Raw genomic sequence first — 26,791 nt, 5'->3', positions numbered from 1 at the left:
AGAGACCCGCTCGGGGGCTGCTGGGTCCGCTTTGTGCGGCGCTGTCACCACATCCCCGCCCCAGGCGGCAGCAGCACCAGCACCAGCAGCGCCTCCTTCCCCAGGGAAAGGCGGCAGCTGCCGCGGCCAAGCGCCCGACCCCGTCCCCAGCAGCAACCGGCCAGGGGCACTCACCGCAGGGCGCCGCCGCTCCCACCATCCTCCTCCCGGGGCGGCTGCAGTTCACCTCTCACCCCCGCCCGCCTCCCTCCGCTGCTGCTTCCGCTCTGCTCGGCGCGTAGCGTGCGGGGCAGGGGGAGGAGACAGCGGGTTCCTCCCCTCGCGGCCAGGCGGGCCGGGCTGGCTGGACTCGGGAGACTAGAGGCGGCTTGTCTGGCCGGGGGCTTCTCGGTCCGCGCCCAGGTCAGGACGGGGCGCTCGCTCGCTCGCTAGGAGTCCCGGCGTGCAGCGCTGGGGGCCGGGCCCGGGGATCGGCGGGGAGCCGGAGGGAAAGGGGGCCGGGGCTTTGGCGTTGGGAGACGGAAAGACGCTGCGGGGGGCGGGGTCCCTGCCCCACGGAGCCAGAGGGGGCTGGCTGGGCGCCAACCGCTCGGGTCGGACTTTACACGGGGGGCGCTGGTGGCATGTCCGGCTCCGCAGCCTCGCCCTTCTTACAGAAAAGATTCTCGGGTTCCCTCGGGTGCTCTGCAGCCTCCATCGCCCTGGCACGGGTTGTCGCCTGGGGTGCTCCTGGTCTGCTGTTTAATCCTCAATATACGGACAAGCCACTAAAGCCCTGATCCAGCAAACGCTTGAGCGCCTGCTTTATTTTAGACAGGAGAGTAAATTTCCTGCCCTTGCTGTCCATCATGGCACTGTTTGGGCTTTAAGATAAGCATGAACATGTTTGCAGCATCAGGGACCAGGTGAAGTGTGGAGAAATCGCATTGTTCTAAGGCGTTAAAGGAGGGTAGAGTGCTTCAGAGGACCCAAATTAACTGATTGTGTAACCTCATAGTCTCGTAGTGTTGTACAATACACAGTTTCTCAGCTCAGTCTCTCCTCCTTCTGCTTTGTTTTATTTTATTTCTGTTCTTTTTTGACTGTTTATTTCCTTGGATGCTGCTCCTCCTCCCCCCGGGGAAAAAAAGTACATTAATGAAATTGCAAACTGAAATAAAAACCAAGAAAAATTACTAGTAAATTTCCCATTGTGAGATGGTCACTTGCTCACATGTGGTATTTTGGATCACTCTTTAGGCAATTAATTATTTAACTTCTTCTTTATAAGATTGCTACAATCTGGAACTATCATTTGCTGTTCAGTTTTTGGTGTATTTTGTTTTTTGTTTGTTTTTAGGGAAAAAATCAGTTTTAATTACTACAAAGTAATTTAAAATGAGATGTTATTTTTCTCTGAAACCCTATGTTATTTATTTCATGACCTTTGTAAATTTTAAGCTTTCAACATTAATATTGCATTAAATGTGATTTTGCATGTTGATTTATTTGGCATATGATGTCAGCAAGCTGTTAAATCTCTGTTTTGGGGAACAGAGCAGGGAAGAAGGGCATTGTAGCTGTGCTTTGGAGAGGAAGCTATCAGTGTAAAAAGCTATCTCCCTCTCTCCCCAATGGGGGAAATGGGTGAATGTCCCCTTTAATATTAGCCCCCCATTTAAATAGAGCTGCTTCCTACAGAGTCCTGTCCAGCAAACTGAAATTAAGTACAGTTTGAGAAACTTCTGGGACCACACCTAGAAAAAGGAGAAAATTTTGAAAAGAGCAGCCTTGCTATAATGCTTTCTATTCTTTATAATCAATTCCTTTAACCTAGTGGTTTCCACATTTCTGAAAGCTGAACCTCCTTTCAGGAAAATGGAGACCATTCTTGCCCCCCTTCAGTCCAACCATGTGTTGTGAAAAGGCAATTTAAAAATAAGCTGTGGAAATTTATCTTCAAACATTCCAACCAACCCCAATTAAATCCTCGTGTATTTCTTTAGAATCTCATTGCTACTGTGTTATACTGTGCATGAATGGAACACAAGGGTAATGCATAAAATGGTATGTAAAGATTTGTTTAAGAATATAGAACAAAATTTCTAAAACATCTACCCATGCAGGAATTCTGGATCGTCCCATAGATGATATCTGCTCAAAATAAAGTGATCTGAGGTGATAGAAATATTGTCAATAGGTTAGGACCCACATTTAAATTCTGTTAATAAACTAAAGGCAAACCTGATATGAATAAAATATTTTCATGATCTTTTAAACTGCCAGTTTTTAATAGTGCTTTTATTCAGACAAAATTCCAGTTGAAGCTAATAATAGCAATTAATGAAAGTTCTCCCTGATTGCAGGATCAGGACTTCCGTGCATGGTACAAAATATTGGTTGGGGAATATATATTTTTACCTTCTACATAGACAACATAAGTATACAAGACCATGGAAAGTTTTACAGATGTACCAAGAATAAAAGAAAGCTCTGATATTGGGCAACAACAGGACAGAGTGGTGACTGAAGAGGAATGGCTGCAGAAATGGAAAATGAGACAAATTGGATTTCATAGGGAACAAGGACATCCGTATGTAACTCTTCCTTCTACTTAAACTATAATGAACGATAATGGAATAATTTGACTTTCATAAGACCCATCATAAAAATGTAGCCTGGGTACAAACATCAAAGTGTTTTGTACTAGCCTTGTTCAGAGCTTCTATAGTTATGGTTGTTTAAGCTGCCATCAGAAGGATAATGGAGAGATGGAAAGATCACCTTGCTTGTCAAACTTTTACATCTTAAATGAGATCTTTAGGCCCCGAAACTTATATATGGTGTGTGTTTTCTGATGTGAAATACTTCTGCAGTATTTATGAATTGTTTTAGACCCCAGTCTTGCAATATGTAGTGCATATGCACGGCAGTTTACCCACATGATGCACTGTTACATTGCCAAAGTTGAGTTAAATACAAGAAGTAAATAGTGTAGAGTAAATTCACATGTTTTAGGTTCGTTCAATTTTAATAATCTAAAGTAGCCCTTTCAGAGGTGGGGAATTCTTTTGCCTGAGCAGTAGGCTGTGCCCATTTATAACGGTAATTGAATTTACATTTTTTTGTTTAATTAAATGTCTATTAAAAAGTGGATGTTATATTGTAAATTAATGGAGACAGTTTGAAACACCAAAGTATAGTACACTTGGGGTTGAGTGGAAGCTTTTAGCTGGGCTATTGCATTATGCCTGGCATCGCTGCATCTATAGCTATGGGTTACTTTGACCAATTACCCATCCCAAGGTGAGGGTTTACATCTATACCTTAATCTCTGAAAGTTCAGCCCCGAAGAATGACTACAGTAGAGAGGTTATTAATAGAAAGAGGATCCCCAAGGTGAATAATAGAGACTGCATAGTGCAGTTTCTATAATAATTACTTTTATTAGCAATCAAACAACACTACACACACTGCAATTTGTTAAAGGAGAGAGAGACCAATACAAAACACATAGTATTTGCATTACTCACACCATGCCTTGTGGAAAAACCTGAAGTGCTAGTCATCCTCCTCATCCTCACCACCACCAGTGGTCATCATCCTGGTTTCTCCCTCCCACCCAAGGCATGTAGGCCACAATGCAGCTTTTATAATCAGTTGTGCTGATGCCCACTGGGGTTCATACATATTTATGATGGTTTTAGGAGCCCCTTTCCTTATTTGACTTTCCATACCTCACTACTTCTGGGGTGTGGCATTTTCCATAGGCTAACTTGTTAGTTCCCCTTGTACTCATTAACGTTTGTGTCACCTTACCACCATAGTAACAGAAAGTCTCTAACATTTCACTCAGACTGCCAATGGTCATCTTGCGGTGTCTACTGAGCTCTCAGACGTTTTTATCCAAACTCACCACTTCTTTTAAAAAATCAGTGTATCACAAACATAGACACAAATTCAGCGAGTTTATTAGTAGCTTACTTAGCTCTATTATAAAGGTAAGTTAGCATAACTTATCCTAAAGCCTAATTTGGCTAAACTAAATATTTTACAACCAAAGGCCTATAGGCCCTATGTTTATATCATTAATTAATACTTATATTTTACCTTTATAGCCTATAAATATCTTATATCTTTTATGCTTGGCAACGCTGGCTTTTCAACTATGAACATGAAACAATTCCAATATTAAATAGTTATTTATTTTTCTTCTGCAGGATTTTAAGGAAGTATCTGGATGTTCTTCTTAATGGCAGGAGTGGACTCAGGATATTTTTTCCACTTTGTGGCAAAGCAGTAGAAATGAAATGGTAAAACACAGCCCTTCGGAGTAGAAATTTCTAAGTTTATTTTTCTTGGAAAACACATTATCCTGTTTACATATCTGTAAATAAGTGAACATAATAGTCATTCCTCTATTTTCACCATAAAATATAGTTCCTTTGCTTTTACATGCTCACTAGAGATTTTAAAAGAAGGCAGCATTTAATTCTTCCAGGTTTTCCAGTGATGAGGTAATAGTAACAAAGTTTGCAAACATTCATATAGGAAAAATAACAGCTGTATAAAAATTTGATGTCCACAAAAGCAGCTAGGTTACAAAAGAGTAAACTGTTTAAAACTTTTGGTATGGTAAGTTGATTGAGAGCTAGAAAAAATTGCCAGGCACCTATTATCGAAATAGGGAGAGTGGGCACCAATGAGCTTCAAGGAAAATGACCTCTTAAGAAGCACAGTACCTTACACCTGGCTGCTAGGAAGTGGGAGGGTGCTGGGATTCCTACCAGGGTGCTCTCCCAGGACCCTACTTCAGGAGTATCATAGTATGTACTATCTGCTCATTAGTAAATGTTTGTTTAACTTTAAGCTTTTCAATCTCTGGGGACTAGGAGGGAGGAGAAGCTCTGTCTTCGCTTCCTTCCATCATGTCCCCCTTCTCCCTCCCACCATCCCCAAAAAAAGGTTGGGGGAGGGGGGTGGAATGTCTCTGCTACTACTCTGTACCAACATAGCCTCTTAGTTAGTACAGTCTCTGTTTTGCCAAACAGCAGCAGTGTGAAAGAAATGTGATTCTTATCAGTTTAACTGCTGCACAGAGTTCTGCACAGTGAACCTGACCAGTGTGTTGTTAATTTCATTCTGCTGTTGTTTGGCAAAGCCAGGCAGCAGCATAGGTCTTGAGCTGTGTATCTTGAGACACGAGAGAACAGTAGTAATGTGTAAAATGTGGTAATGCTGAGTCATTCAGGCAGGGCCGGCTCTAACTTTTTTGCTGCCCCAAGCAGCAAAAAAAAAAGCGCTGCCCTGCTGAGCCTCCTCCCCCCCCCCCAACCCCCCCCCCCCCCGGCGCGCGCCCCGCCGCGCGCCCCCCCCCCCCCCGCGCCCCACCCCCGCGGCGCCCCCCCCCCCCTGCGGAATGCCGCGCCGCTCCGCGCCGCCCCCCACCACCCCAAGATTGGCCACCCCTTACCAGGTGCCGCCCCAAGCATGTGCTTGGTTGCCGGAAGCCAGCCCTGCATTCAGGCATGCAGTATAAGATTACCTTATTTTTTTTTTTAAACTCATGTCATGTATTAATATTGATCACGGTTACTAGAGATTTCACTTCTATCCCTTGGCATGGGTTGGCATCCATCTTCAGTTCAAATTTGGAAAATTTTCTTCATAACCAGTGTTTGAGAAAGTGATGGTCTAGCTCCTCATGCTTGCCAGAGAAAGTTTCTTACTATTCAACAGCATTTGAGGTTTTCAAACCTTGATGTTGTAATAACTTTAACAGGATGTGAAATATCAAGCAAACACTTTATCCACGGAGTGACTGAATCCTTTGGTCATCCACCATGGGAGGGAAGTATTATTATTGGTCATTGTAGGGCCCCCATATTTTCCATTAATATAGTAAAAATGAATAACCCATTGCATGTAAAGCTTATCAAGTTCATACAAAGTGCATTCCTTAGTTCATATCAAGTTCTACTAAAATAACCATGTAAAATTGCATTAAAATCAGATACTGTGTTTTTTTCCAATAAAGTGTGAAAACTCCAAGATTAAAAATACCTTGTCAGGTAGGATCTAGATAAATCCTATCTGACAAGAGCCAGGATTTTGAAAAAATTGCTGTAATAAACCACTGTTCTGTAGGAGACACACATATACCAGAGCCCCATCTTGAGGTAGAGAAAGGATGAGTATAAATCAAAATTATGTAATAAGAACTATGAATCACAAGTAAACATGAAAACTTTTATTGCTGTGCATAGGTTAGCTGACATGGGACACTATGTAGTTGGTGTGGAACTCAGCGAATGTGCACTGAAGGAATTTTTCACAGAACACGATCTTTCTTATTCTGAAGAAACAATCCCAGGGATTTCTGGAGCCAAAGTTTTTAAGGTTTGTTTTGTGCTTGCATAGTCAAATATTTTTATATACTTGATGATGCATTTTAGGGATAGCTGAGCAGGCCAAACTATTCTTTAGCCATTTAGAGCTTCTTTGCCTTGCTTTTCATCTTTCACCCGTTCTAAAGAGGATTCGGAGAGAGAAGCATCCATGTTGAATTTTGTATTGGGTAATTATTCTCAAGCTGTTATTTAGTTTGGCCCTCATTCAGCAAGACATTTAAGTGCCTAACTTTAAACACTTTGAAGTTAATGGGACAACTCACATGCTTAAAGTTAGACACTTGCTTAAATGCCCTAATGAATCAGTTGTATGCAGTGGTGTTGTAGCCATGTTGGTCCCAGGAGATATTAGAGAGATGGTGGTTGAGGTAATATCTTTTATTGGACCAACTTCTGTTGGTGAGAAAGACAAGCTTTTGAGCTACTCAGAGCTCTTTTTCAGGTCTGGGAAAGGTACTCCCAGTGTCACAGCTAAATACAAGATCAAACAGATAGATGATGTGCTAACTACTTCTGCTAAGGGACCAGTCAAGGTGAAGTGGCCTGTTAACACTCCTGTAGTGGTAGGACAAAAAAGGTGGGGGGGTTTAGTGATTACAGATTGTTGTAATAAGCCATAAATCTAGTCTCTTTAGTAAAAGATATTACCTCACCCACCTTTTCTCTCTCTTGGAACCTTTAAGCCCATGCCTCATGACAGTGGTGAAGCAGCAGTCACAGCGCCTTGAGATACATCAATAAGGAAAAAGTGAAAGAACATTCCTCCTAATCCCTCCCCCACTTATGTTTTTTATTTTAAAATATATCTATATTAAAATATGTTGTTCACTAAAAGCTGTTTCCCTGCTTTTCATTGTAGAGTACCTCTGGGAACATTTCTCTGTACTGTTGCAGTATCTATGATTTGTCCAGGTAGGAATGAACAGCATTTTTTGACAATCACATTTTTAACAAATATTGTTAGGTTATGTTTTGTCTGAACTAGCCAAAAACATTTGAGAAGTAAGGACCAAATCATAAGAAGCACTGAGCATTTGCAACTCTGACTGATGTCTGTCGCAGGCGAATATCTCCAGGTTGCCCCTTAGGGGTGAGAGCAGGCACCTTGATTACCTCCTGTGTTCTACAGACAGCCACAACCCTGTGGTCTGTTTCTGGGATACAGAGTACAGCCCTGCAGCTGTGCCTTGTATGAATCTACCCCCTTTCAGAGGCTATAAAGCAATCCATACAAAAGGAAAATACTTCCCTGATCCCTCCTCCCTCTTCATTGCGCAAGAGAGAAGGAAGTAATTTCTCAAGTCTTACAGGCATTCTCAGTTCCTTAATATGAGTAAAGGTTAGGGCTTACTCATGATAGAATTGTAATAAAGATAACCAGCCCAGGCCATCTGCTTCTCCAGAGGGCTCAGCAGGCAGCATGTGAAAGCCACAGTGAGTGCTACAGGACTCCTAGTCTGGGAGCTCTGCTTGCCACCTCTACCACCCTGATTTCCTCCCTTTTAAGGGCCTGCCTCCAGGCCTGACCCACCTCACAGGTGTGAGAGGTTGGGGCTGATTGTGACCACAGGAGTTCCTTAACTTTGCCTTGTCGGTGGGAGTGGGGCATGTCATCTGCCCCACCATGCTACTGTGTGGGAGATGCAGTTATTCAGCATCTCTCAGAATCAAGCCCTGCCTGCTTGTTACTGACTGGGCTCAGTCCCTCATAATGCCAAAATGTTCTCAGTACCCAGAGCAGTCAATGGGCCAGATTTACCAGTCCATTAAGGGGGCTTTGCACCTGTTTTCTGGCTCAAAACTGCCAGATCCAGCCAGTGGAGGCTTTCCTTTGTGCCTGTGAATTATTGGGTGGTACAAAGCCACCTATGCCACTTTCCAGACTCCAGCATAGGGAGGGATACAAAGGAATCTTAAATCACCTTCCTTGCCTCTGATCATGTGCTGAATACAGTTCAGCCCGACCAGAAAATCTGTCCCATAGGGAGTTAAGGGCACTCAGCATCTGCAGGATAGTCCCAGTCTTGCAGTTCTTCTTTAGATAAAACTCCCTCTAGGATTGGTTAGTTTAGCCTCAATATGAACCTCAGGAGCAGGCTGTTAATATGAGCAGTATTGACCATTAGCTTTACAGAACTATTAAGGAAATCAATCATTTATCTTTGTAAATGATAAGAGTGTCAGAGCTAGTAGAGAGAAGGCATAATTTGTAGACTTGGAGACTGGAATGTGGTGTTGGCTCTCAGATATTTTATATTTTGGGTAAAATATCCAAAGTTATTAACATAACAGATGGTCACTAAACCTTTTGCTGACTTAGCTGATTCTCTTTTGTTTGTGTGATTAAGCTGGCCTTGCAAGAATGGAAGTTTTAATATAAAAAATATCTCTGTTCCATCCAAAGTGACAAGGTAGAAAAAGATTTAGACAATGTTGCTGCTTGCACAACAGGCACCTTTAAAACTTTCTAGCTATCATCGGATACACAGCCAGGAAATGTTCAAGCTTATTGTCAGCAATTTTTTAAAATGTTAATGATTTTTAAATATAGTTGTAAGTAACATGGCAAAATGTATAACCTCCATCATACCAATATGGAATTATGTTTCAAAGCACAACAAAATATGTAACACATTAGCAGTGCTGTCAGTGGGACTCACTAGACCAAATAGTGAGGAAATGTGGTCTGTTATCTACAGAGGACAAAATAAACTGGAGTCACATGCATGTGTTGTGAATTTTCCTCTACATTCCTGTTTTGTTTTGTTTTTGAATAAGATGCTCTTATTCAATGTTCTAAAAGAGTGGTGAAAGTGTGAACATCTTTCTGTCAATACAACAACTGGAAGACTCCTTTAGTATAGAAATGCGTCAATACTATTGTGGCTTCTGTCCACACGCAATATGGGTAATACTCAGTAACTACGGCAGTTAAGCTTATTTCACGCTTGCCTTGGCTGGCCTGTGATCAGTCACTTTTGTTCTAAATTCAGAACATAATTTGTGCAGGGGAACCTAGATGTGTTCATGCCCTGTGTCAGAATGAGACAATTCAGACTTTTTTTTGCTAGTTAATGAGTAACAGGAATTATTACTCTTTGCAGGAATGCTGTGTTGTATCTAAAGCAGTTAAACTAAGCAATCAATTGACAGGTTTCAGAGTAGCAGCCGTGTTAGTCTGTATCCGCAAAAAGAAGAACAGGAGTACTTGTGGCACCTTAGAGACTAACAAATTTATTAGAGCATAAGCTTTCGTGGACAAGTACTCCTGTTCTTCTTTAAGCAATCAATTGTGGCTCATAATAATTCTGAGTGCTATAATCTGTGTACTTACTAAACACACCTATGGGGCCCAATCCTGAGCCCTTATTCAGGCAAATATTGCCTTAAATCAGTGGGATTTTTGCTTGAATTTAATCTTCAGGATTGGGCCTAAAGATAGTATTTAAACCAGGGATAGCCCAGGAGTCACATCTGGCCTGCCACATCATTTTATTTGGCCCATCACAGGACAGCTTAGGGCAGGAGATCCAGCAGAGACAAGGGCAGGAAGAGGGCAAGGCATCACTGGGGAGGGTTCCATAACATTACATTGTGGCAAGAACAGCGGGCTGGAACGAGGAGCTAGGCCCAGCCCTGTGGGACGGGAGCCACCTCTGCCAGAGTGAGTGGAGGGTAGGCTCATTCTCCAGCCCACCCTCCTGGGCCCTCTCACCACACAGGGACAGGACCCTACCCCTCAACCACCCAGACCCTTGTGTCACATGCCTCCAGGGATAGGGCCTGGCCTGACTCCTCTCCTTACCCCTCTTCCCTCTCCCCACATCACAGCTCCCAGGGGTGGTGCAGGACATGACGCACACACACCTGTGTCACATACCCCATCATCCCAAAGGGTTTTAGTGGTTTTTTTGGCCTTCTACTGCCTTAAAGTTGCCCATCCCTGATATAAACGATTGTTTTATTTATCATTTGTATTACAGTAGTGCCTAGAATTCCAAACCAAGTTCAGGGCCCTTGCACAGCTAGGTGCTGTACAAACACAGTGGGAAACAGAACCTGCCCCAAAGAGTTTACTGTCTAAGTAGACAGTACAGTTAAGAGGTGGGAGGAAAAACAGAAGCACAAGGATGTGAGGTGGCTTCCCCAAGGCCATACAGCAGGCCAATGGCAGAGGTGGAAATGGAACCCAAATCTCATTAATCCAAATCTAGGATTGTGTTCACGAGACTATGCTTCCCCTCCCCCCCACTTAAATTGCTGGCTCTTAAATATCATGTCTTGGTTGTGAGATGTTCTATTTAAAAGCCAATTGTAAGTGCATGTAGAAGGCAAAGTGGTGTGATCTCCTCTCCTTGCAGACCTTTAAAAGAAAACAAGCTTTTAAAATCTTTCATGTCTCATTGCATCAGACAGAGAAATACAGGACAGGGTTTCAGGTCAGAAGCCGAAAACTTGATGATGATGTGCTTAAAACAACAACAGAAGAAAGTGTGATTTTTGATGTTAGTGGACTCTGAAATGAAGCCCAGTATCAGGTGGAAAGCTGCTGCACAATTTCAGGATATCACATATTTTTTGTTTTAAGGCAAATTTATTTTAAACTCTTCTTTGGAATTATGTCACTTACTCCATTGTTACACGGCACACTAAAATCACAATTTTCATATTTACCTGAAGGAAAACTTACCTAATGTCACCCTGCTAATTCCCACCGGCAACTACTGAGGACAGTTCTCTTTAGCAGTAGACTTTATCAAATTGAATTTGGCTGCCAGTGCCACATCAGCCAACACAAATAGTCCTGATCAATTTGTTGGATTAAAGCAAGCAGCAATGAGTCTTAGTTCTTCTCAAGTGAAAAGATACCTCAGAATAAACATCTGGGGCATATGTTTGAGTCTTGATTCTGAGTTGCAGGTGAGCTGAGCTTAGTGCACATTGAGGAGAATGGAGTGAACTGCTTTGAGCCACCTCTGTGACCCTCTTGGATCTGGAAGTGCCCAAGGATTGCTGCAGTCCTTGGCATAAATTAGTGGTATCCCCAGAGTTTCTATATATTATGACTGCCTGAAACTGCCTCATAACCAAGAACAGCGGTGCTCAAACTAGATCTCTTCTTGCCCCTGGCACACCCTTGCCAAAGGGCAACAGAATCATTCCACCATTTCTGTGGCACCCAGAGAAGGCCTTTCCACAGGAAATGTTCCTTGAGGCCCATTTCAAAATGTTTTATAGCATAAAGGGGCCAGACCATAGCAGCATATCAGCCCTCTATGTATATGCACAGCCTATCAGAAATTTTTCACTTCTTTTGCAAAAGTGTTTCAGTCAAACTACAAAAAACAAGATCATTTTAGTTTTTAATATAAAATCTCTTTTCCCCCCACCCCCTATTTGTAGCACAATTGCTGGCAGGTTTGATGGGATTTGGGACAGAGGATCTCTAGTAGCCATTAACCCATGTGATAGAGAACAGTAAGTAATGTATTTATTTTATGACTGTTTTCTTTCTGATATGTTGTGAAAGGTACAGCCTATCTTCCTGGCACTGACTAATCAGCCATTCCTCGCTTAGCTTAAACCCTGAGTAATCCAAGCCAGTCCTTCTTTGCCACGTGGGACAACTAGAGTTACTGAACACTGTGTTCTGAATCACAGAGCTCCCTTCCAGAAATGGTCTCACCAATGCAAATAATACTATTGGCATAAGGACAGTATAGTAGAACTTCAGAGTTAAGATCACCAGAGTTACAAACTGACCAGTCAACCACACACCTCATTTGGAACAGATGTATGCAATCAGGCAGCAGCAGAGACGATACCCCCCTTCCCTCTCCCCCTCCCCCCCCCCAAAAAAGCAAATACAGTATAGTACTGTGTTAAATGTAAACTACTAAAAAAGAGGGAAGGTTTAAAAACATTTTTATAAGATAAAGAAACTGTTTCTGTGCTCATTTAATTTAAATTAAGATGATTAAAAACAGCATTTTTCTTCTGCACGGTAAAGTTTCAAAGCAGTATTAAGTCTATGTTCAGCTGTAAACTTTTGAAAGAACATCTATAACATTTTGTTCAGAATTACGAACATTTCAGATTTACGAACAACCACCATTCCTGAGGTGTTCATCCAGAACTCTGAGGTTCTACTGTATGTTGCTTATTATGTTCTATATCTAAAGCTGCTGTTCCCTTCTAGTGGTAGATTTGCACAGAGCAGGATGCAGATCTGAATTTTACTTTTACTCTTTGCTTTCCATGTTTGTTTGTTTTGTTTTTGGCCTCTACCATTTTCAGCCTTTTCTGCCTCACTCCATCCTCTTTATTCTCCTTTTCCCCTTTATTTCCCTTCTCCAGTCATTCCCATGACCCTCTCTTTTCCTTCTACCCCTACTACTGGACATTAAGTTACATTGAATAGATGGCCCTTACTTTGTTTACAAAAAAAAAAAAAAAAGCCAAGAATTAACAAAATCAATACTGTATAGGCCATTCTACAGTAACTATAGACTATTGCAGACCTAAATACTATCTCAGCTTTACATTTTCTTGTTTTTGTTAGTTCGTATTAAAAAATGGTGTGTGTGTACATGTGCATAAGGCAGATTTTTATTAATTTTATTTAGGATTTCATGTTGCATGTTTACTGCATGGAATTTTACATTAGAAGTACCTCAGTTAAATTAGTTTATGTGTATTTCAAACATGCATTTGAACTGTTCTGCATAGGAATACATTATGTTTCTTTTTTGCTGAACATTTTGAGTACTCTATGTACCATATATTTACAAAATAATCACAAATGCAAATATTTATTTTTTCTTTTTAGCTATGCCAATTTGATGTTGTCTCTAATGAAGAGAAGCTGTTGTTATCTCTTGGTTACTGTTTTATATGATTCAAATAAACATAAAGGTAAGAACTTTGAATCATTTTGTTTAGAAGTTAAGTAAAATAATTTTTTACCTTTACACTAATGAATTTATACACACACACACACACACACACACACACGGTAACAATTTTGCCTCAGTTCGTGTCAACAGGCTTGGTGCTCAGATTTAGTATGTTTTTCTGTTTAACTATATTTTGGCATTCACAGTAGCAAAAGTTTGTGATTTGATTTGGGGGGGGGGTATGTAAATTTATTTATACCCCCGTTTCCACTTGCTTCTCAGTTTTGGGGGGAAAATTCCTACAAGGCAGACACTTTTCATGCGTGGTCTCAATTCAAAGGGTTTTGTTTTTTTGAGGGTGTGTGTGGGGGTGAATTGTGAAACAAAATGCAAAACAACGTTGCCTTCGCTATTTTTTGTATAATATATAGTGTGTCCTGTTTGTCTCCTGCTGTGTCCACCTCCTTGGCACCCTTCCCCTACCCTAACATTGCTCCCTCACTTGCACCCTCATTATCTGAAAATCATATTATATTTTTGATGGATGCTAACTCAGGATTTTCAGTACCTCATGACCTAAAATCAGGAATTATTGCCCAATTTACTGTAGCATGGCTACCTCACAGGTGTTATGATAATTCATTAACGAATGTTTGTAAATGCTTTGAAGATGAAAAGCTCTATGTAAGCATTAAGTATCATTACATCAGGCTGATTAATTATTTTTATTAAACCCAGAAGCTCCTTAAGTTTTCCTTGATAATTATTAACTTAATACAAATAAGTTTTCCACTGCTTTTTAACTACACTAAGTAATTGTTGTTGAAAGAAAAAGTCTTATAATTAATAACCTATAATAATTTTTTTTTTATATTTTAACATTTTCCCATGTATTTGGTCAGTGTTTGCTTCATTGTTATATTAGAAGGGTCATTGTGACTTTTGCCAATTCAGCTTTCCCTTTTTATTCCAGGTCCACCATTTTATGTTCCTGATTCTGAAATTAAAAGTTTATTTGGTAAGTTATCTCCACTGCAGTTATGATTTTTCTCAAAACATGTGGCAGACAAATGTGTTTATATTGTAGTGTTTTGACTCATCCTGAGGCAAATGATAGGGAAGTCTGTAAGGTTGTTTGCTTCTTGTACAAAATCTGGAGATAATATAGACATATAGTTCGAAAATAAATATCCTTTTCACTCCAGGGTTATTGATATCAGGGAAAAACATCACTTTCCTAAAAGGTATACAGGCTCATTGTTTAAATACACATTTTAAAGGAAATTTGAACCAATGCTACCAGTAAGACATATACTGTCCCTTTTTGGCCCAAGGTTACTTTCCATGCTGACTCTCCAATCATTCAAACTCGATCCCAATGTTCATTCTTATTCCCACAGCTTCTCACTCTTGCTCCTGTAGTCACTTTCTCATGTCCTTTCTGTTCCAACATTTTGGTTTGTTGCCCCCATCACCACCACCTCCAACTCCCATTATCTGCTCCTTTTACCCTGATTTAACCCAGGAACCTTCCTCACCACCTGTGTGCTTTCTGCTATAATTTTGAAACCAAAGTTAACTTGCAGGGAAAAAGAGTATGATGATAGGAAAACATTGCGTTAAGGGAATTAAAGATCCAACTTAAAGCTACTGAAACAAGAAAATTGAGTTAAGGCTGACATTTCATCCTTGATATGCCTTACATTAAGCTTTGGTACTACAGTTCCTGTAGTTTACACCCTCCTGAAACCTCTGAAGTGTCTACACCATGAATTATTCTTAATTAACAGTGGCATACAATTGTGAGAGAGGGCTAAATCCTGCTCACCTTATTTATGCTAGTCTACAAATGAGTTAAGTCAGCAAGATTTTTTCCTAATAGCGTAAAAATTCATGATTTAAAAAAAGCAAAACAATCTATCATAATCTTTCATCATATCTGTACCTTGCTATTCTTCCTTTTCAGGAAAAGTCTGTGAAATTAAGTGTCTTGAGAAGGTCGATGACTTCTCGGACCAGCACAAAGCCTGGGGACTAGATTATTTTCTGGAGGTAACATATCTGCTTACCTTAAAGTCTGTTCCTTGATGAAACGAGAGACAAAATTTATTAGCAAGGCGGGAGGAATTATATTTATCTCACTTGGAAATGAGCTGGATATTTGGAAATTCTGAAACACCTCAGGGTATGAAAACTGGGTTATGGAACATCTTTGTCTTTTGAAGACTTTATGGTTTCAAAGTCAATTACACTGTACATCTGATTTGACTTACAGTATCTGTATTTTAAGATGCATAGCACTTAACCACATTGTTTATAAAGAGTTTCAATCATTTTAACTTTGTACCTTTGTCTCCTGTATTATTTCAAATAATTAAAATTAAAAAGTCATATATATAAAGAAATGACCATTCTCCATAGTTACCAATGTCTGTCTGTCTGGAGCTTTGCAGTCCCATCCCAGCTGTTCATAGTTCCAACCTGTGACCTAGGAACTATGCAGTGCTGACACCTGCAGCTTGAAAAGTTTGTTTGTTTTTTGTAATTCTGAGCTCCTGCCACTAGTGGCTGCTAAATAGAAGAGGCAGGAGGTTGCTTGGTGGCTGCTGTCTTTTTCTCCCTACCTCTGTTGCTCTGTGTTATGCAGAGTAGAGACTGGCTGGCAGAGAGCAAAGCAGTATATTCAGCTGCAGCCAGGACTGGATGAGGGGGACACAGGCAACTAGAGGTGTGCAAGAGGGGTAAGGAAAGTAAATCAATTGAGAGGAGAGCAGAAGACACCGGGAGTAGATGCCACCTGAAATTTTCAATAACTGTGATAATCTTCCTCCTCTGTACAACAATTATGAGTCCAGCCACAGGAAGAAGGGTTGTATGGAGAATGTGGATTGTGGGCCCTAATAGAGACCCTTCTGCGGTTTGGATAACCATATGAGCTTTAGGGTATTTATCTGAACTCACATCTTTGAGGGTCTCCCATCGCTAGTTTATAGACACTAGTACAACTTTGCAAAAGGGAGTTTTAGTTTTGAGTCCCTAATAATAGATTAATTTTTAAAATAACCTAAAATTCACCAGGATGCTGACAGTCTAATGTTCTTTCTCGATCCCCCATTACCTTATGCGGAGAAAGGTCTCTGAAACCGAAGCTGATTTACAGTATTACAACATGACATTTAAAGGGTGTGGTGGGTAAGGCCTTCCTCAGGGGTCACACTCAGGCAGCTTCAAAGCCCTTTTCCCCTTTCAAGGGTGTTTTGGGGTTTTGGAAAGTCTTTGGGCGGTGAAGTCTTGTCAGATGTTTTCCTCTCACCTACTCCATAACATGAATCAACTCCTTCTGAGGCACAGCAGTTTTCCTCCTGGTTCCTGCCCCTTCCCGTTATCAGCTCTCCTTTTTAAGCTTGCTTCCTCCGGCTGGAGTAGGCTCTGCAGGCACGTCTGTTTGGTAGGGATTGAGCCCAGAGGAACTCATTAGCCTTCTCCTGATTGGGATGGGGATGTGCCCCTTCAGCCAGGGGTTATGAACATTCGAGTTGGAAGTAGAAGCAATGTCTTGTATCAAGTATGTATGTCTCTTGCTCATAATTTTTTTTATTTTTTTTTAGAGGCAGGTATAGCTAAAACAGTTGTTTGAAAATTTTGAGATTATCCAGTTTAAAAGATTTAGCTGTGCATTCAGTGTATTTGTATCCACATCCGATCAGTGCTCTGCAAACACGGTCCGCAGATATCCACAGATTAGCAGGACTTTTGAAATACATGGCAGTTTTCCTCCATTTCTGTTTATGGCAAGCTTTTGATGTTCATTGCAAACGTATTCAAAGAGCTGCAGACTCAGGTCTGATGCTTTCAGGATATTTGTAGTTGTAGCCAGTAATGAGTGATCGTTTTAATGAAACTTTAAGGTTTTGTTGTTGTTTTTTTTTAACCCTTGAAGTTGATGGTGACAGGGTAGAGCAGGGGTGGGCAAACTACAGCCTGCGGGAAATTACGGCAATTCACGTCCCTGTGGCACCTGGTGGTGGGCAGCAGAGGGCTCCGTGCACTGCCCTCGCCTGTGGGTACCACCGCCCGCAGCTCCCATTGGCCGGGAATGGGGAACCACGGCCAATGGGACCTTTGGGGGAGGTACCCACAGGCAAGGGCAGCACGTGGAGCCCTCTGCTCCCTGCTCTTCCCCCAGGGGCCATGGGGCCAGGGCAGGCAGGCAGGTAGGAAGCCTGCCCTGGCCCCTGTGCGCGCCACTGCCACCCCAACTCCCTTCCCTGAGTCCCCTCATACACCCCAGACCCCTCCTCTGCCCCAACCTGCACATCGCACCCCCTCCCACACTCCCTCCCGCACCCCAACCCCCGGCCCTACATACAATTTCCCCACCCAGATATGGTTCTCGGGCCAAAAAGTTTGCCCACCCCAAGGTAGAGAGCAAAGTAGGACCCCTACTGGTTGGCTATGTAAATACTGCTCTCCCAGCATCCCAGTCAGTTCCTTTGCTTGCAAGAGAGTCACTCGTCTCAGAAAGATAAGCCAACTACAGAGGATCAACAATGTGTTTTGGCGAATAATAAACTACAAGGATCAAGAGAAAAGCAACTCTCAAAAAGCAACCTCCAGGCACTGAGGAGAGGCAAGCAAAGTGAGCGTCCTGCAGTTTGATATTTTCAGAGAAGAAGTTGAAGGAAGTTCTTTCTCTTCTCCAGTGATACTATCTCTGTGCGATTCTCACTCTTGGGCCATGAGATGCTCAAGGGATATTTGAAAATGAAAGTAAAGCTGAAGTTAGCTGCAGTAATAAGGCCAAGGCCTACAGTGTGAACAAGGAGGTTTTAAAAAATATAAATACAAAAAGGAGCAAGTTACTCCTTAAAAGTCCAGGGTTGGACCTAACATTCAAGTTTGCCAAAAAAGACAGTAATCAGGGACAAAATCAATGCAAATAATTGGCAGTCTAAGCCACGTAAGAGACATCCCTAAAGAAAAATCAACACTTTATGGGCATGGGGGAAGTTTGATCCCATCTACCTTGGAAACAAGTTCTGGAACATGGTGAGTCTGAGGGCTTGTCTTCACTGGCAATTTACAGCGCTGCAACTTTCTTGCTCAGGGGTGTGAAAAAACCAGGGCCGGCTCCAGGCACCAGCCCACCAAGCTTGTGCTTGGGGCGGCACCTGGAGGGGGGCGGTGCGGCGCTCCGGCCCCCGGGGAGAGCGGGGCCATGGCCAGGCTCGCCGCCCTCCCCCCGGCGCCCTCCCCCCGGCCGCCGGGGGGAGAACGGCGAGCCCTGGCTGGGGCTCGCCGCCCAGCCCCCTGCACTCTGGCCGCCGGGGGGAGAGCGGAGCCCCGGCCGGGGCTTGCCGCCCTCCTGCCAGGGCTCCGGTCGCCCTCCCCCCAGCGCTCTCCCCCCGGCGCCTGGGGCGGCAAAAAAGCCAGAGCCGGCCCTGGAAAAAACACCCCCCCGTGCACAGCAAGGTTCAGCGCTGTAAAGCGCCAGTGTAGACAGTGCACCAGCGCCGGGAGCTGCACCCCTCGTTGAGGTGATTTTTTTTTTTTTTTTGAGTGCTGGGAGAGCTCTCTGCTCTCTGCTGCAACCACACAAGCCACATTAAAGCACTGCCGCAGCAACGCTTTAGTGTTGCCAGTGTAGACTAGCCCTGAAACAGCATTCCCAGGAGGCTGAATCCAAGCAATAGTACTTTTGTAAAGGCACACAGAGGGCATGATGTAGCCACTTCACATACATCTGTGATAGAAACACCCCTGAGGCAGGCAGCGGTGACTGCATTGCTCCTGACTGAGTGAATCTTGACTTGGCCTCTAGTTGCAGGTTAGCCAAGTAATAGCAATGAGAAATGCAATCCGACATCTTATTAAACATGGTTCTCTTGGTCATCGCATTGTTCAGTAAAATGGTGTTAAAAGGAACAGGTAGGTAGACTTTCTAATTGCTTTAGTCCACTTCCAGCAGAACCCCAAGGACCTTTTAACTTTCTTTGAGCATGTGGAGAAGGGCCCTCCTGGACGGGCAATGTGGGCATGGGAGGAATGTAAACAGCAGGAGGTCAGAACAGGAAGCCTTTGTGACCTAGTCTAACTTCCCAACCCTAGTAGCAGGATAAGAGATGGAAGAAACCAGTGGTCTGAACCGCCTCTCTAACAGATTGAATTCCTGCTCTTGCCTGGGTTCCTGAAAATGATAAACACAACCCTGTTCATTCATTGCATCCTGAATAACTACCCCACAATTGCCCACTACCCCCTTCCTCTCCCTTCCTCTGGCTTTTGCGAGGTTTATTGGACTTTAATCACGTATTGATTCTTGAAAACTGATGTGGACTATGAAACCATTCTTGCTATGCTAAATTGCCATGGTTGAAATGATATGAGACTGGATTTATAGTTTACAGTTTAGATATATTTTCATGCCAAATGAAATTAAACAAAATATTTGAGGAAAAAGTGAAGATAACAATAAGAAAATATTAAAATACATTTTGGTCAGCCCATTGCATTTTCCCAAGTTTCCTTTAGAGGGCAGGAGACTACAGCAAATGCTTTGAAACGGAACATACCATCAGCATTTATGGGAAGGCCTCTGATGTAACACAGTCCTGTGACTGTCCAATGTGACCAGATGGCAGCGTCACATCGCTAGCACAGTATAATCAACAATCCTCTTAAAGCTGCAACTATGTCTGCCAGGGCCCCTGATAGAATGCAGATTATGACAGAACTGGTCAACGAAACTGAGGTCAGTCTACTTGAATGCAAAGTGTGTTTTGAAAAATATAGCCAGAAGAAGAAACACCGGCCAAGGAACTTACCTTGTGGACATGTTATATGCTTGGAGTGTGTATTCTCTCTAGCACACCCAAGGAATTTTAGGTTGGAGTGCCCTTTCTGTCGAAGAGCTTGCAAATCCTCAGAGACAAGTGACTGCTTACCATTGCTGCACCTGATAGAGATCTTAAGCCGCGCAACTAATATTCCTTTAGCTTCAGGAACAACAACTGGGACAGGTGATGAAGCAGCTGTATCAGCATCTCTTGGCTTAACGTTCAACCTTTCTTTCGGAGGCTGGGGGACGCTGATTAATCCGACTGGGATTGCAATGTGTCGGGGGTCTGACTGTGTAGTAGTGGCACATGATGGCAAAAAAAGGATTAAGCTGTTTGGCTTGAGTGGAAGCTGTATACAACAGTTTGGGGAAAGAGGAGATGCAGGCAATGATATTAAATACCCACTTGACGTGACAGTCACATTGGATGGCCACGTGGTTGTCACAGACAGCGGAGATCGCTCTGTGAAAGTGTTTGATTTTAACGGAAGAGGCAAGCTAATTATCAGGGAATCCTTTTGTTTGCCATGGGGTTTGGATACCACCCCAGAGAATGAAATTATCCTGTCTGATCCAGAAGCAGGTGCTCTTTCTCGCTTGACAGCCAATTTTAAAAAAGGAGAACTAAAGAAGATTCAGAAGATCCAGTCTAACTTATGCAACCCAAGAGAGGTGGCAGTTTCTCAGACTTCTGGAATTATCGCTGTAATAGAGCACCTGATAGCTAAGGGACCAAACTACAGCAGCACAAGAGTGAAGATATTCAGTGCTGACATGAAACTCATTGGCCAGATGGATAGCTTTGGTCTAAACCTAGTGTTTCCCTCCAAAATATATGCCACTGATTTGGCCTTTGACAGAGAGGGACACATAATAGTAGCAGATGCCTATAACCGAGTTGTATTGTGCTTAGGAAAACCTGAGGAATTTCCTGTCTTAAGGCCCATAATTACCCAAGGGCTTTCTTATCCTGTGGCGTTGACTTACACAGCAAACAATTCTCTGATTGTCTTAGACAGTGGTGATCATTCAATTAAAGTATATACTGCTAGCTGAATTGTTTTGGATTCTTACTAATTTCGTTCCATTTCACATTTTAAAAGAAGTCATTATGGTTTTATCAGATGCATGTGTGGGTTTTTTCTGCCATGATTTTGTGTGAAATTTATCATTTTTATGGACATGCTGTATGGTCTTTGACATTTGCTCATCAATTCTGACTTCTGAGTATGTGTGAAAGACAAACCGTGTATTCTAAATAGCACCAGACAAAGAGACCTCAACCAGATGACCTGGCATTTCTTCTAAACTATTATACGACTGTTACTACTCTTTTTGTGTGTGTGCTTAAAATGAACAATAGTTTTGTGTTAGATAATGGAATCAATTATGAAGCAGAGAATGACTTGCACCTTTTGGTTATATTAATTGAAGTCTCACTTACAAAATGTTGGTTTTTTTTTTTATAAGGTGAGATAATCTCATGAGAAAAGCAGCAATTTTCAGAAATTCTATTATAAGGGAGACTCTCTAGCTCAGGGGACTGGTAACTGGAAGTAGAACATTTCACTTCAAGGTTACTTTAATCCAATTGAGATCAGTAGTGACAAAGTAATTATCATTGTTCAATGGCCAGTTTGAAATGAGTTGGGTGGTCAAAGTGAAGTTTCTCCACATTACAGAAACCACCATGAAGACTGCTATTATGAGAGGCCAGTGACTGAATGGGCCTAGAGACTGACACACCATCTCATTCCTAGAGGTAGGCCCATCGAAGAGTTAAGACATAGTGATGGTGCAGTGTTTGGAAACTTGTACTGTCTGGGCCATACATTTTCTTAAGAGAATTATTTTCTGGTGGTCAGGTTTCCATCATGCACTACTTCTTCATTAACACTAACTTCACTTCTAAAAATAAAGTTCTAAAATTTGTAACAAAGACAGCGTCTTAATGTTTGACCACAGTTATGCATTTTTCTGTGTGCCGTGCTTGTATGAATTCTTATAGGTTCTTACACTAACCTCATCACTGTAGTTTGAGTGCTTGCATTTCAGTACCCTAGCTGTGACATGACAGTGGAATAAGACAGCTTCTGCACATTGATATAGACCAGGGGTCGGCAACCTTTCAGAAGTGGTGTGCCGAGTCTTCATTCATTCACTCTAATTTAAGGTTTTGCGTGCCAGTAATACATTTTAACATTCTTAGAAGGTCTCTTTCTATAAGTCTATAATATATAACTAAACTATTGTTGTATGTAAAGTAAATAAGGTTTTTAAAATGTTTAAGAAGCTACATTTAAAATTAAATAAAATGCAGAGCCCTCCGGACCAGTGGCCAGGACCCGGGCAGTGTGAGTGCCACTGAAAATCAGCTCGCGTGCCGCCTTTGGCACCCATGCCATAGGTTGCCTAGCCCTGATATAGACAGTGATGTGGCAGAACTCCAATGGCTCCAAGGTCTAGGCAGTTATCTGGTCAAAAACTTATTTGCAGCTCTGCAAACTGAATTGGGCATCTTACAGAAACAGACCTTCATGAGATTTCTGATACTTTGTGATTCTGGGTGGCCTTTCTAATGAAATATTAGCACTTCTGCTTCCAGACCTAACCAGAACGAAGTGTAGATGTGGGTGAGAATGGATGGAGAAAGTTAACCTCATTTTTTCCCCCCCCAAGCTTCAAAAAAGATTTCGGGTCAGTTCTTATTTTATCCTAGACAATCTGGCTGTGTCTTGTCACTGGTTCTGTTGCTTCACTGGATAGCAAAAATTGAAGATATATTGGTATGACTTAAATAGGGATTATAATAATACTTTAGTTGGACTCTTCACTGAATCTTTTTGGCTTTCTCTGCTGCTAAAAAGAGGCTGTTTAATAGCTTTGAATTATTAAGTAGTTTGACAGTGGCGGCAGTTTTGATATAAGTATAAATACCTCTTTTTTTCCTTTATTCTTATTTGGCCTCACAGACTGTGAATAAGATGCTGTACTTCCACATCCTCTGAACCAAAGCCCTTTCGAGTCAGAGGGAGTTTTTCCATTAAGTTTAGCGGGCTCTTGATCAGACTTTTAGAGCATATAATTACTAGATAATACTGTACCCCTACCCTAACTGACAGATCCTTATTTTAAACAGGACCGCGGCACTTTCAGCACCTCATTTCAAACTGAATGTATCTTTGACCTGTCTTGTATTAAAATGTTTGAAAGTGATAGAATTCCATTAAATAAGCTATTTTCAAAAAGTTTTACTGAATAATGACATACCAGGATATTAATAATGGTGGAGTTGGACAGTATCAGGAAGTTTCTTCACTTATTTATTATGGGTTTCTGTTATTCTACTTCTGTATATTCATTTTTCTTTGGTATCACTAGATCTGTTGTAGAGTAACTTTATAGTATATGAGAGATTTTATAGATCTGGACTGTAGATCTTTTCCAACCCCACCCGCCACACACTAAGGCAGTGGTTCCCAAACTGTGGGGCGTGTCCCCCTTGGGGGGGCACAGAGGAACGTTGGTGGGGCATGTTGGGGGGCTCAGGCCAACCCCCACTGTGGGTGGGGATGGAGTGTGTCCCAGCCGCAGCTCCACTCCATCCCCCAGCCCAGCTCTGCCTTCATTCCTTCTCCGCCCCCCCAGAACAGCTGCACCTTGTGCCCAAGCTCCTCTACTGACCAACAGTGCAGTAATGGGGGGTGTGGACAGATTCCGTTACTGGTAAGTGGGGGCGTGACAAAAGTTTGGGCACCACTGCAATAAGGGGTCTGAGGGTGACAAGATTTGGATTCTCCATAAGAAGAATTCTGCTGGCCACAATGGGATTCCTCTGTGGGTCAGGACACTTTGTTACTTCTCTGAGTAGGAAAAAGAACTGTGGTGTCTGTGGAGGATACCAATCTGATTTGATAGAGGAGAGAGAAGGGCACAGTCTTCCTCTTCCTTCAGGGAATTGATGTACTTCTAAATGCATGGGAAGGGTACCTTAGACGTATGTATAATAATGAAGTGTGCTCGACAGTTTGACAATTTAGGGGGCTAGACACTCAGGCTGTGATCCATCAACTGGCTTGTCCTTTCAACCAACATAACCTCTTCCCACACCCACCTCCGCAAAACCCCATCCTCTTGTGCTCCAGCACAACAGAGAGTAAGAGTTTGTCCTTACTCTTTAACTCGTGGATGAGCAAACTTTGGACCACCTAGAGCCACAATGGTAACTAGCCAGGAGCTGAAATACTGAACTTAATTTTTAAATAAATTCACACCATTTTAAAATTCAAACACAAAATCCAAGCATAAAACACAAATTGTCTTTGTTCCGTCTTTCTCTTTTGATAGATAATAGAAATAGCTTGATGATTGAGTTCACAAACAAACAAACAAACAAACTGCTTTTGTCCCCAACCTGCAGTAATAGGAAGATGGCAGCTGGGACAGAAGGATCTATTCTAGAATGCTGCAGGCTACACTGATTTTGCTTGTGTCAAATGTGTGTTTTTTAGTTGAATGATACATTATATATTGAGTTTGTTATGAATCTCATTGCTTTGCCTTGTAAAACACAGGGCAGAGAAACTATTTAAAATTCTGTCTTCAGTTATTAAGGTTGGGTACCTAAAATATGGGCACCTAAATAAATGTCCTGTCCTATGAAAGTGCTGACTACGTGCAGCTCCCACTGACTTATGAAACTGCATAAATATGGATTTAGGTGACTTGGAACTTTTGGTCTCAGTTATTGGGTGGCGGTGTAACCATATAACTACAGTATATTTTTCTCCTCCTGTTTGCTCTTTTATTCTTTGAAAATGTGTGCTAAAACTTAAAATCAATAAAATGCTATTTTTTAGGGGTGGGTGGGATCCTCTGTGTTGTTGGAATTTTTTTCCATTTGTTAGGAAAAATGCAGGAATAGGCAGAAATCTTTCTGTGATCATAAGCAAATTATTTTCAGTAACTAAGTATATCCTGAGATTTGGTGTCAGTTGTATAGATAATGAACTGAAATGCCCTTGATTTTGTTTTTCATGTGTTTTCCTTTTTCTTTATACATAGAGCAGAATTGTCACATGCATATTTTGTATACACCTGTACCTCAATAGAACGCTGTCCTCAGGAGCCAAAAAATCTTACTGTGTTATATGGAACTTGCTTTGATCCGGCGGAGTGCGCAGCCCCGCCCGCCCTGGAGCACTGCTTTACCGCGTTATATCAGAGTTCATGTTATATCGGGTAGTGCTATATCGAGGTAGAGGTGTATGTCTTCCATTGATTTAAAAGAAGAGACCACAACAATGGTGGTTTTACAAAGGCCTAATGGTCAAATACTGGTCCCATTGATTGAAGTCAGTTGGAATTTTAACACAGACTTCAAGAGGATAAACATTTGACGCTGTGGGAGAGGAATGACAATGGAAAAGAATTCAAACTCAGATGTCCATATGAACCAAATACAACTGTATCATTAGGTAAACCCTGGTTTCATCTACTTTATACAACCTTAGACTTACTGTGTCCCAGCACATGGAATGTCTTTCTAAAAGTTGGTTTGTTGGTTATTTCTCCCAGACTCTTTAATTTCAATAACCATTGCTTGTATTAAAAAAAATATTAAAAAACAAAATAAACAAAACTTTGTCCAGTCCTTTGTGAACCACATACTCTAACAATTTGCTTCAAAACAAATGTAGTGGCAGAATTCCCACTACCCTCTAATTTCAGATCTTTGGTTCCCAGAAAGATAGATCCTGTACATTTGTCTGACACACAAACTGTGCAACTTCTATTTGGTTTTATTTTGAGCTCATGTTATAGCTGCATATAAACATACACTCTGGTATGTTTACAGTATGTGGCAGTAAAATATTTGCCTAGAGGAGTTTCAGAAATGCCAATTTTAGGTGCATCCTTAAAACATGCCTTGTTGTTTTATTTTATGCTTTGTCAAAAAAGGATGTAGGTTCGTGTCCTCTGTCTGTTTACTCCCTCTTCAGTACTCCTTTGAACAAACTTTCTGCCACCAATGACTCAGCCCAGGTTTTCACTGCTAGAAGCCTAATCAGTCTAACAGTTGTATCCATCCCACAGCCTACAGTGTATGAAAATTCCACACACAAAATTACACGATTACAAACCTTTAAACTTGAAATATGGTATTTCAAAGAACAAAGCAATCCCTTTCCCTCCCCCCCTTATCACACACTAATTTGGTAAAATATCAGTTAGAAGGAATAATTATCAGTTCTAGATTTTCCATCCTCATAGGGCACTAGCTGCTTCAACAATGTTGTATTATATTTCCAACCTTTGAGTTAAGTGCTATTGGTAACAAAAGTATAGGTTTCAATAGAGAGCTTTCTCAATAAAAAACAACCCTGGTTTTTCTGGATGGTTTCAGAGCTATCCAAGGTAAGAAGTATAAAGAAAGTGGATGATGCAGTGCACTTTATACCATTTTCCATGCTATAATCTCAGGGGTTTATAAATATTAATAAATTAATTCTTCATCCCTGTGAGGTAAGCAGGGAGGTAAATATTATGAGCCCCACATTACAGGCACAGAGTTTGTCCCAAAGTTACACAGGAAGTCTTTGAGACTAGAATCCAGATTTCCCAGCTCCATGTTTCATGTCTTAAAAAAGGGAGGAAGATTTTGTGGT

At 41.8% G+C, this 26,791-nt stretch overlaps 3 protein-coding genes across 5 annotated transcripts in view; 2 read left to right on the top strand and 1 right to left on the bottom strand.

The window, feature by feature from the left end:
• The window catches only part of KDM1B (lysine demethylase 1B), a 36,000-nt gene extending 35,689 nt beyond the window's left edge, over positions 1-311 (bottom strand). For both annotated transcript variants that reach the window (XM_034762388.1, XM_034762389.1), the window contains exon 1: positions 175-311. The gene's annotated coding sequence lies outside the window, so the exon portion shown is untranslated. The remainder of the gene's footprint in view (positions 1-174) is intronic.
• Positions 275-15,629, top strand: TPMT (thiopurine S-methyltransferase). 2 transcript variants are annotated; one of them, XM_034762390.1, is made up of 9 exons: positions 275-402; positions 2,346-2,572; positions 4,200-4,292; positions 6,246-6,378; positions 7,249-7,301; positions 11,793-11,867; positions 13,219-13,304; positions 14,259-14,303; positions 15,252-15,373. In XM_034762390.1, exons 2-9 carry the CDS (start codon positions 2,433-2,435, stop codon positions 15,371-15,373), a joined length of 747 nt encoding a protein of 248 aa, XP_034618281.1. In that variant the 5' UTR covers positions 275-402; positions 2,346-2,432. The 2 variants fall into 2 exon arrangements, with proteins under 2 accessions (XP_034618281.1, XP_034618282.1); XM_034762391.1 differs by lacking the exon at positions 275-402 and having other exon boundaries at positions 2,433-2,572; positions 15,252-15,629.
• A 3,271-nt stretch (positions 15,630-18,900) lies between these two features.
• On the top strand, positions 18,901-25,742 carry NHLRC1 (NHL repeat containing E3 ubiquitin protein ligase 1). The gene is made up of 2 exons (XM_034762387.1): positions 18,901-21,885; positions 24,544-25,742. The coding sequence occupies exon 1, from the start codon at positions 19,977-19,979 to the stop codon at positions 21,177-21,179; it is 1,203 nt and encodes a 400-aa protein (XP_034618278.1). The 5' UTR covers positions 18,901-19,976; the 3' UTR covers positions 21,180-21,885; positions 24,544-25,742.
• Positions 25,743-26,791: the final 1,049 nt, after the last annotated feature.

This window comes from Trachemys scripta, chromosome 2, assembly GCF_013100865.1.
Source record: "Trachemys scripta elegans isolate TJP31775 chromosome 2, CAS_Tse_1.0, whole genome shotgun sequence".
In the NCBI taxonomy this organism is placed as follows: domain Eukaryota; kingdom Metazoa; phylum Chordata; order Testudines; family Emydidae; genus Trachemys; species Trachemys scripta.
Note: the sequence above shows the minus strand (reverse complement) of the source record. Positions and strands in the feature narration are given on the sequence as shown.

What these genes read in the sequence shown, in the direction of transcription:
- TPMT (XM_034762391.1), top strand. Translation starts at nt 2,433, where the DNA reads ATGGAAAGTTTTACAGATGTACCAAGAATAAAAGAAAGCTCTGATATT. An exon ending in TGATTCAAATAAACATAAAG is followed by an intron (nt 13,305 to 14,258) that starts GTAAGAACTTTG and finishes TTTTTATTCCAG; the next exon opens with GTCCACCATTTTATGTTCCT. An exon ending in TGAAATTAAAAGTTTATTTG is followed by an intron (nt 14,304 to 15,251) that starts GTAAGTTATCTC and finishes CTTCCTTTTCAG; the next exon opens with GAAAAGTCTGTGAAATTAAG.
- NHLRC1 (XM_034762387.1), top strand. Translation starts at nt 19,977, where the DNA reads ATGTCTGCCAGGGCCCCTGATAGAATGCAGATTATGACAGAACTGGTC.